Here is an 11,919-nt window from a genome sequence, read left to right on the forward strand (position 1 = left end):
AGAGAGAGAGAGAGAGAGAGAGAGAATGGAAGAAGTGTTATATATTAGAAAAATTAATAAACATTAATTTGTTTATATCATATAAATTGATCTCGTACCTTTAATGTATATTTAGTAAAGTAAACCATGTTAAGGTATTCCCTAAAAATAGCTGGTAAAATAGTTTATGACACATTTTGATCACAAGATAGTTTATATATGTTATTCATAAAACAGAACATTCTTTAAAATTCTGCTATTATAAACTGAATTATGATTGACATTTTTTTATTACTTCTTTGGATATAAGGTTATTATTAAAGTGAAATTAAATTAAAATAAAGATATAATAGATTTTACAAATTTTAAGTCATTTAGTATGAAATTACAATAAAAGTTACACAAACATTTGACTAAAATATATTTTTTAAACCAGAATTTTTTTATATATAGGAAATATAATAAAGTATCATGAGCCTACTTATTATATTTTATTAAGATTATATATATACATAATATACATTTACTGTAATCATATACAGAAATATTTGTTTTGCGACTGCTTTACTGCAATATACATATGTTTATTAATTTCTCTGTTGAATTTCTCTTATTAATAAATTGTGTGTACTATGGTCATGTAATTTACATTTCTTGTTATATTTCATGATATATTGTCAAGAGTATTGGATAATATGATAAATAAGTATCCTGTACGTTATAATAGTATGAATAATATGCTATTGTATAAATTAATAATATTTCCTGCTAATGAATCTAAGTAAATTTGTGACTTTATAATTAAATAAATTAATAAAATACTTTAATATAGTTACATTGATTGAAATGTTTTTGCTTTTAAGCAGAGATATTTTTATAATTTGATTCATTAACATTCCTTATTAGAATACATACATCCATATGTTCTTAATTAATGTAATATTCGATAATAAATCACCATGTATGTTAATATTTGCTTATATCATACAAAAATGATTACCTCTTGCTAGTAATTTGTAAATTGTCTAATTTTTTACTAGGAATATTAAAATTATTTAATTTTAATATTTATGTACTAAATTGTAATAAACATTACAAATGTGTTACATATTTATACAACACTAAGTTCTTTGTAATTTCTAGCTTCTGTTATACATATCTCATTACATATCCTTTCTGAAATTTTGAACATGGAAAAGGTTTGGAAAATACTGAGAACCTGCTGAGAACTAACATCGTGAAGAAGCGTTCAAGTATAGTACCTAGGGATTTTCGTATTATGTCAACACTTGTTGAAGTCATTACAAATCAAATTATAATAGACGTGGTTCCGTGTTCGACTTTTTAAAAACTTAATTTTTGGCGTTTCTCTGATTGTAAAAAGTACAGTTATATTTCCTAGTAGAAGATGTCTGGTGATGTTCAAGCAAGAAAACGGAGAGAGAAAAAACGTAAAAAGGGTAAAAAAAAATAGGATACTGAAAGTGTGAGAGAATTATTATAATTTCAACGTTCAACTTCTAACTTTTGTATTTATTAATATCAAGTGACAATGCTTTCATTTTCAATTCTAAAATTATCAGAGGAAATTTATACATTAAAAAATATGGATATATTAAACTAATTTTTGTTATTTTTTTTTATTTTCTAAAATATATAAAACATATTATATACATTATTTTGTTTTAAATGCGAAAGAGGAATTGTAGGAAAATATTATTAAATGATAATATTTATTGAACATTATTTGTTGATGCTTCATTTTACAAGTTTTAATACTGAAATATTATATAATGCATACATACATACGCATTAAGTGTATATACTTATATACACGTATCACATTTCATAATATACTTTATATATTGGACAATTACAATACAATTGTTAAATAATTATAAATTATAGTTTGCACATTCTTTATAAAATATTTTGTAAATTCCATTATTTAGAATTGTAAGAACTTTAGAATAGTGAAAAAATAATTTAAAGAATTATTCAGACATTATAAGTTAACTTTTGCTTTTATATGCTACTATGTGATTCATTTGCTACTATATACCTTGATGAAACTTTACGAAAAAGATTTGTGAAACTCAGTGATCTCTTATTTAAATTATAGCATATACATGTGTGCGTGTGTGTATGAATGCGCAAGCACGTGCGTGTATATGCGAGTTCCGCGCCCGAGCGTATGTATAATTTTTATATATATGTCGCTTATTTTTGCTTCAAAATATGAAATCAGTGAAAATTTCTTATTTATATTTATGCTTTTTGTTACGAAATATCACAAAATAATACAATTTTATGGGCGTGTTACGATAATGCTATACTAAACGTAAAGCCTCAGATATTTTGAGGCATATTTGGCAATGTTGCTGAAATTAGAAAATACAGGGTCTTAGAAGTTTGATCAGCCTAGCTTTTGGCTTTCAAAAATAGATCAACCTATATTATCCAGTCCAAAAACATTTTTCGTCAATTTATTTATATATTTTACGTATTTGTACAACCCGTTGCTATTTATAATAAATATTAATTTAACACTTTTAATTTGATTATTAGTTCAATGAAGAAATATACAAGTAACAGATTATTGTGATGAATAAATAAAGTAGTAAATATAGATTCGTGATGTATATTGTGTTAATGGAAATACATACTTTCAATATTAGAGAATACTTGTAAAAGTGCTCTTTTACAATAATGATTTACAAAAATGACAGTATTTTGCTTGGTATTATTTTAAAGTTTGTCTATTAAGTTGTTATATTGTTATTTATTTTATACTTATCTCAAAGTTTATTACACAAAAAAATGTCTGATAAACTTTTCGTAAAAAATAATGTCGCAAATAATAGTAATAATTATTATTAACTTAATTTTTAACATTGATATTAAATTATCATTATTTTTGTAAAAAGATATGCACTGAACAGAATATAATAAATGATTAACAAATGAACTTTTTGATAACTATTTAGAAAGATTTTAAATAAACAAAATAAGAGTAAACTAAAGCATTATTCTTTCTGACATTTAAAAATAATTTTTATAATATAATGTTAACAAATTTCTCGATCATATTTCAATTTCTAATTCACATAAAAACGTTACAATCTATATACACGCTGTATACAATCTGTATACGTACGGCACATACATACTTATGTTTGTGCATGTATGTACAATATGCAATATTTTTTAAAATAACTTTTATACCGTATTATAATAATCATTTTATCAGTAATTAGTAATTGTCATTTAACTATTCAATACATTATACTTCAATATATTTAGATGAAGAAGATAACATTATACCATCACCTACAGTGGGAAATGCTAGTGAAAATTTAACAGACAACGTAACTATACATATTTATAAAGAAAGTACTACAGGTGGACACTGGTGTGCTCGAATCATATTCTTTACTGTCTTAACAATGCTTGTTGGCTTAATCGGTGTAGTTATTATTGAGCACAGAGGTACTACAGACAGTAAGTAAACTTTCTCTATATTTTTAATGTAATTACACTTATTATATTTAATGTATTATGTCAACACTATATATTTCATGTTATAAGTTAGTACACCATTAGAGTCTTCTCGTTGGGCCTTTATCTTTGATGGGTGGGTAGATGATTCTTTGTCTCTATCTAATGAAGAATCACATGATAATGAAAATGAAAAAACTAAACAAATAGAAGATGAAAGGAGGTATAATGAAGACGATGAAAAGTTAGAAACCACAGAAACTGAAATTGAATCTGAAATTGCAATTGAAACTGAAACTGATACAGAAACTGAAACTGGAGAAGTTCAGGACTATGAAATGTTGAATGAATCTACAGAAGAAGAAGAAGAAGAAAAAGAAGAAGAAGAAGAAGAAGAAGAAGAAGAAATAAAGAAAGAAGAAGGAGAAGAAGAAGAAGAAGAAGAAGAAGAAGAAGAAGAAGAAGAAGGAGAAGAGGAGGACCAGGAAACTGCAATTGAAAATGAATCAAACGAAGAAGAAAGTGAAATTTTTCCAAATAAAGAAGGTATTACATGATACAAAACATTAAAATATAGTAGTGAATATAAATGTATATTCAGAATATTCTTATAAATTTTAAATCTTTAATATAAGATATCAATACAGAATTAAGCCGCGAGAGTAAATATGAAAACAGGAAGCACACAGAAGTTACATTAGAAGATGATGATATTAGTTCAACGTTTGATGATACTAATGTATTAGAAGAAATATATGGTATTAGTACAGAGAAAGACTCGGATGAAAAAACTGTTTTAAATGAAGTAGATAACCAATTTGATAAAATATTAGAAATACCAAGAAATGAAGACATATTTGAGACATTTTTAGACGACATTCCTGGTGTTAAGGAAATTAATGATGACAATATAGAACCTTTAGAAGAGGTAAACTTAATATGATTAGACGTCATTATCAAAGTAATAAAACTTATGAAAAATATTACTTGTACATACTTTATTTTATGTTATGTATTCTCCTATATAAAAAATTTAATGAGTTTTCGATAATTGAATATAAAGATGTTGGTGTTCATTGTAATTTGAAAAATTATTTTGTTATATCTTTTTAATTTTTATCTCTTTATATATAAAACAGGAAACTATAATTTTTTATGAAATTTTTCTCTTTCTGATAACAAATGTAAAGAAAATAGCACTTATTGAAAGATGTACAATTTATTAGTTACAAAAAATATTACTTAGATACTAATTTATTAATAATTTTATTCACTACAGAAAATTAAAAAATTATATGTTACCGTATGCTTTTATATGAATAATTCTACAATACAATTTCTTAAATAGTAGCACATTATCACACTATCATCTTTATATTAGGTAGAAAACACAGAACCAGAAGAATATGTTAATGATGTAGATGTAAAGCCAGAAATAGAAGAAATAGAAGAAGAATCTACTAGTGGTAAGTGAAATATTGCGTGACAAAATTGCATTACAATCTTTTCATAATGTAAAATGATCCTCCATGCTCTCATATTTTGACATAAATATAATGTAGATATAAAAAATTTTCATAGTTTTAGAATCTTCTTTATTTCTCATTACACTTTTGAAATCTCAATAAAAAATAACATCTGATGGTTGCAGTGGCAATGAAGTTTGGAGTCGGTGTGGCACTTATTGTCGCTGCACATTTTGTCCTTGTGAAACGATGGAATAACGGTAAATGTTGTAACATTTTTGTTTTACAAATAGTATAATTTATTGCATTTAGACAAAATTCTGATCTCATTTCAATTTTCTGATTTGTAAAATTATACAATATTTACTGAATCATCTTTCATATTTAACAATATAATATTATTTTGTATGTTAAATTTAAATACACTTTTACTTAACTTTCACACTTATTCAATGTTTTAAAATATAATTGAGAAAGTTATAAAATTCATTTAAAAAATACTTTTATTTCATGAATCAATCATAGAAATATCATGCCATTGTAAGGGGACATATAAATTTTTTAAAATAACAAAGAAATTATTATTATAAATACTCTTAAATGAAGGCTAAAGTATCATTTTTATGCACTTTTAATGATAGTGATTAATCTTTACTTTTTTTAACGTTTAGAAGTTATTATTTCTGTTTAAAATCAATCAAAACTAATTTTTTCTGAGAAAAAATATATGGAATAAAAAATTATATTGAAAGACGAAACAATTTTTAAAATAGGAAAGCATGAAAAAGAAATGCAAGAGAAAAGTGGAAAAATAGAAACAAAGAAATACAAGCGCGGAGAAGAAGAAGGTAAAAAGACAGGACAACAGGTTGTTGTGCAAAAAGATACTGAGTTCGAGAAAGGAGAAGAAAGGGAAGGAGTAGAAGAGGAACAAGAGGGGGGGGATGAGAGAGATGTAGAGGAAGGGGTAGGAGAAGAAGAAGGGGAAGAGGAAGAAGAAGTAATGAACAAACGGAATCAAGATGACATAGAAGAAAAGAAGAAAGGAGTATTAGGAACACGAGAAGGAAAAGACGGGAATCAAAATATAAGATGGAATGAAATAAAAAACAAAAAAAGTAAGAGTAATAAAAATCAAATGAAGCAAACGGATGAAATAGGAATTGTGCAAAAGACAATGTTAAAAAAAGGAGAACGGACAGAAGAAGAAGAGGATGAAGGAGAAGAAGAAGAAGAAGTAGAAGAAGAAGAAGAAGTAGAAGAAGAAGAGGAGGAGGAGGAGGAAGAGGAAGAAGAGGAGGAGGGAGAAGAGGAAGAGGAAGAAGAAGAGGATGAAGGAGAAGAAGAAGAGGAGGAAATCGAAAATTTTGACGATACTGAGTTAATTGCGAAACTTGAAGCTAAATATGGAAAATTACAAACTTTACAAAATGATAATGAAGAAGATAGCGAACATGAAAAAGAAGTAACAACCAACAGTTTAGTAACGTGGAAGCAAAAACAATAAATAATCTACTGAATTGTACGTATATCCAATGTGAGAAATAGTTTTAGAATTTATTGAAATGGCAGAATTTATTTTTATATAAGCAAGTTACCATATTTAATAAATGAAATGTTACTGTATAAAAGCAATAATATATAATGAATAATAAATTAGACGAGCATGGAGGATCTTACATAAATAATTTTGTACAATCTTAAGTGAAGAAATTTCCTATATACTTTAATAGTCAGTTAATCATGTAATCTTTTGGCTTATACATACATGAATGAATATTAATGTAATTATGAATACTTACATATTTTACTAATAATATTCATCAAAATATTCAATATCGATATTGATGAAATTTTTTAGGTTTGTAAAGCAGACACAAATAATGGCTAAAACACAACCGTTTAATTATGGTAACTTAAGTTTAAGAGATAAAATTACCTTTAAAAAATTTAACTTTGTAATATTATATTGGAAGTTGATATCTAAATGAATAAGAGTTCTAAATAAATTTCGTATAGTTATTTAAAAGAAATTAATGTAATGTACATATCAATAAACAAAAGTAAGAAAAGGATCAAAATTTTCTTCCAGTATTTCACTCTCAAGAGATGTAAAAATAAAATGTTAATGTTTTAAATTTAATTTGACTAAAATAAATGAACAATATCCTTAAACCTTGTTCAGAAAGAAGGTAGTCCAATTATTAGTTTATAATTTAAGCTTCAAACGGATATTTAATGAAAAACATCTATGATGGGAATAGTTCATTTATGAAAATATTATGTATATACATACATACGTAAAAAACGACTGAATATGGAATTTAGAAAAGGTCAACTTGATTTAAGAACCGAAATCAAAAGAGATAAAATTACCTTTAAAAATGTTATCTTTGTAATATTATATTGGAAGTTGATATCTAAATAAATAAGAGTTCTAAATAAATTTCGTATAGTTATTTAAAAGAAATTAATGTAATGTACATATCAATAAACAAAAGTAAGAAAAGGATCAAAATTTTCTTCCAGTATTTTACTCTCAAGAGATGTAAAAATAAAATGTTAATGTTTTAAATTTAATTTGACTAAAATAAATGAACAATATCCTTAAACCTTGTTCAGAAAGAAGGTAGTCCAATTATTAGTTTATAATTTAAGCTTCAAACGGATATTTAATGAAAAACATCTATGATGGGAATAGTTCATTTATGAAAATATTATGTATATACATACATACGTAAAAAACGACTGAATATGGAATTTAGAAAAGGTCAACTTGATTTAAGAACCGAAATCAAAAGAGATAAAATTACCTTTAAAAATTTTATCTTTGTAATATTATATTGGAAGTTGATATCTAAATGAATAAGAGTTCTAAATAAATTTCGTATAGTTATTTAAAAGAAATTAATGTAATGTACATATCAATAAACAAAAGTAAGAAAAGGATCAAAATTTTCTTCCAGTATTTCACTCTCAAGAGATGTAAAAATAAAATGTTAATGTTTTAAATTTAATTTGACTAAAATAAATGAACAATATCCTTAAACCTTGTTCAGAAAGAAGGTAGTCCAATTATTAGTTTATAATTTAAGCTTCAAACGGATATTTAATGAAAAACATCTATGATGGTAATAGTCCATTTATCAAAATATTATGTATATACATACATACGTAAAAAACGACTGAATATGGAATTTAGAAAAGATCAACTTGGTTTAAGGAAACGAAATCAGAAAAAAGAAAACTGATAATAACATGTTAGTTAGTAACCTCCTTTGCTGTTGTCTCTTTTAAACCAAGGGATACTTGGAAGAATCTTAAATTCAATAATATATCATATATTAGTAAAGTACTTCAAATTACCTGAAGTTAAGAGACTTAATTATAATGAAAATAAGCGTAGAAATTCGGAAGAATATTTCAAACCAAGCAAAATCCTTGAATTCAAAATCGCGTGAATTCAATTAATTGACTAATGTGAATGAACTTTTAGCATAAAGGTATAAAGAATAAAGATGGAGTACGCGAGTCATATGTCATGTGTTCTATATTACCGTTTAAGCGAATGCGATATGGGAATAGAGAGAGAATGCTGCATAGAGGTCTCCTCTATCTTTGTCTGATCAGACACGCACACTGACGCTGCTCATTGACCGGTATTACTACTTTACACATATTTACTGTACGACCGTGCAAGCGTTATTAGACACGGAAATAAGAGGACTCATATGCAGCGTTTTCTGTCTATTCCCATATCGCTTTGTCAACTCGCTCACCCACTCTGTCTTTATATTTCTATGACTTTTAGTCATCCGTGAAATTGCTACTCTTAGACTTGTTACACATGACCTGATGCACATGAGCGACGTGAACTGCGAGATTGTAAGATTATCTTGTGCTGTGTTTTTCTTTTGCATATTTATTGCCAAAGAGTTTTTACGTAGTAAGGTTACAATACGAATAGTGTGACATTAACGTACAAGTTAACATTAATATTAATGTTAATTAATGTTAATGAACGTACATTAACATTATTACATTAATATTAATAAACAACGTAATAACAGCATAGGTAAACATAATAGAAACGAAAATATAAAGTAATATTAATAATAAAACGTAATATAAAATATTAATAAATAATAATAAAAAGTAAAATTAATAATATTAATAAAATAATAATAATGACAACAACAATTTTTTAAAAACAAAGTAATAAGCAATCGGTACTACTATAAATGATAGAAAGAAAACAAAATGATAAAGGAACAGATAAATCTGATAAAAATCTTCTATTATTATATGTAATATTACATTTCATATATGTTATTATTATCTGTATGATTTTAGTTGGAATCTATCGATGTGGTACTGTCCCATGAGGAGCTGCTTATCTTAATAACGGATTGTAATAAAGTTGAAGCTATGAGAAGGTGATGGAAATAGTTCGGATTGTATATAATTCCGCTGCAGACCTTAATGCATGTGTCGGGTTATGGTTGGAATTTTGGGCGCGTAACATCTCTTCACGTGAATTAACCAATGTTTTACACAGCCGAGGTTATATTTACACGTATATACAAGTCTACTACAACGGACAAAGTCTACTACAAAGATTAACAAATAATAAGTCTAGTGAATAATAAGCTTAATGAATAATAAAGTTAGTGGATAATAAGTTGAACGAATAATAAGTCTAACAAATAATAAGTCTAATGAATAATAAGTTTAACGAATAGTAAGTTTAATGAATAGTATGATTTACGAATAATAAGTTTAATGAACGCTATTAACAATATTTTTTTTTGGGTTCAAACGAATCCACGGTCAACGGGATAACTCTTTACTAAGCGTAAACTGATCTTAGGCACAGAAATACGATTGTTGAAAACTCGATGTGTCACTTTCCAAGGCAATCGCAAGAATGCCAGCCTGGTGGAGATTTTTCTCGCTGTACGCTTGCATTTGTTTTCTATACTCGTTTGGAAGCATCGAGAAGGTTCCAAGCGCCGTTGCTGGGCAGACTCGTTGGAAGCATCGAGAAAATTCCAAACGCCGTTGCTAGGCAGTTTTTGCCTGGAGTTTGATTAATACAATGTATGTCCCATTGTATCAGCACCTCCGAGGCAACATCACACATGGCTAAGTCCGCTCCCGAAGCCGCATGTCGCCACAACCACACTTCTCGGAAAACCCATACAACCACTCCAGACCTCCGTTAGGCAAAACGTCCATCCCGTGACCGTGGCTACGTTCGGCGACCAATTGTCACCTCGAACCCAATCTCGCTATCACAAATCTCGGACAATTACAGCTATGATAAAATCCAGGCTAGAGTACTGGAGGATGTTCCCAAAATTTCCAAGGAACGGCTTCGGCTTTTCTTTGATCTCCGACACATGTCAGGTTTTCTTTATCATTATCGTGGTATACATCGCGTGCTATATCTCATAATTGGGATACTTGCGGATTTCAATAAATAATGTCAAGCAATATTTGACCGTTGCGATGCCTTGTCGATGTCTTGTAAACAATTAATTTCTCTTTCTTAGGCAACTTACAGTTAGTTCGATTATCGCGCGATTTTATCATTCTTACATCGTTAAATAGATTCTTGTAGCGTGGAACTCAATACGTCCTTGTCTATTATGCTAGTGTGTAACCAAACAGGGCAGATCCCTAACTTTAAGCTTAGATACAATAGGTTCTTGTATATGCTAAATTACGACCAAACAGGGCAAATAGGTTCTTGTATATGCTAAATTACGACCAAACAGGGCAAATGCCTAATTTTACAAGTCATTGTGTATGCTAATTTTAATTGAACTTAGCACTTGGCCGCATGGTCCGATCACGAAAGTTAAGCAACGCTGGGCACGGATAGTACCATAAATGGGTGGGGGGTAACCGCTTAGGAACTCCGTGTGGTGTTGGCATTTAGACGCTGGCAGCTTAGTGCCCTGGGGCCGCCAAGCAGTTTGGTAGGGGAACCAGAAATTCAAGAGAAATTCAACCATTTATAACGTTTTATAAATTTATTTTGAGATAAAGTACTCTCACGATGAGAATAGTAAGGTGAGTTCGCATACGCAACGATATTAGCAAGTAGTTTGGCACTAAAAGTGTTAAGGGTTAATTCTTTAATTTTAAACTAACGCTCAAGAAGACTACCCGCTCAGAAACAATAATAGGATAGGCTAGACATCCCGCGTACCACAGCCACCGAAACAGTAACCAAATAGTAACGGAATAGGCGCCTCTGAGATACACCAGACGACAACCCCTCCAGAGGGACTAAAATCTCAGTATAAAAACCCTCCAAAATAAGCACTCGAGTCAGTCTGTTAAAACATTTTGAATCAGTCTCTTGTAATTCTTTAAATCATCCTGTTGTAACGCTTTGAACCGTCACTCTGTGATGTTAATAAATGACATGATAATAAATTTTATTATCATATACAAAGTTCAATTTTTTCACCTTATTTTGAAACGTTTAAACTGCGACGCGAGGAGATCACCGGTGATCTATCAGTTTCGTGATTTTTAAGAGAAGCAGCAGCTAATGTAACAGGCAGCTATATAGAAAAAACGGGCAACGGCTGGCCCGCTCAGAAATTCTGTAACACACGCTATTCATTATATGTTTCTTGTCATGCACAATAATAGATATATCTTATACAAATATGTTGTTGAATTTAGTAAAAGTATGCCAAGTTTGGTGTACAGGTCTCACTGTGTTTAGTGTATCTTTTATTGCTATGCAGTTCCCAATCACAATTCACATTAATAAAATGTAAATTATTTAAACGAACATTTATTGCATATCACATTTTTAAATGCACGTATTATGTATTTATTTTCACTGGAATAAAATTTTGTCATACTGTTTTATAAAGAAACGTCACAACGTTCCGAAATAGATTCATCGAATAATTGCTTGAAAAGTCATTTTTAAAGAAAAAGGGTTTCAAAA

At 28.3% G+C, this 11,919-nt stretch overlaps 1 protein-coding gene across 4 annotated transcripts; it reads left to right on the forward strand.

The window, feature by feature from the left end:
* The first annotated feature begins 1,250 nt into the window (after positions 1 to 1,250).
* Positions 1,251 to 6,794, forward strand: LOC138179490 (myb-like protein X). 4 transcript variants are annotated; one of them, XM_069112333.1, is made up of 7 exons: positions 1,251 to 1,439; positions 3,283 to 3,480; positions 3,568 to 4,023; positions 4,113 to 4,405; positions 4,859 to 4,943; positions 5,129 to 5,203; positions 5,717 to 6,793. In XM_069112333.1, the coding sequence occupies exons 1-7, from the start codon at positions 1,388 to 1,390 to the stop codon at positions 6,448 to 6,450; spliced, it is 1,893 nt and encodes a 630-aa protein (XP_068968434.1). In that variant the 5' UTR covers positions 1,251 to 1,387; the 3' UTR covers positions 6,451 to 6,793. The 4 variants fall into 4 exon arrangements, with proteins under 4 accessions (XP_068968434.1, XP_068968437.1, XP_068968435.1 ...); XM_069112336.1 differs by having other exon boundaries at positions 1,252 to 1,465; positions 5,717 to 6,794; XM_069112334.1 differs by having other exon boundaries at positions 1,252 to 1,439; positions 4,125 to 4,405.
* The last annotated feature ends 5,125 nt before the right edge of the window (positions 6,795 to 11,919 follow it).

The sequence above is a fragment of the Bombus flavifrons genome, chromosome 4 (genome assembly GCF_040668555.2).
Source record: "Bombus flavifrons isolate JBK064 chromosome 4, iyBomFlav1_principal, whole genome shotgun sequence".
In the NCBI taxonomy this organism is placed as follows: Eukaryota; Metazoa; Arthropoda; class Insecta; order Hymenoptera; family Apidae; genus Bombus; species Bombus flavifrons.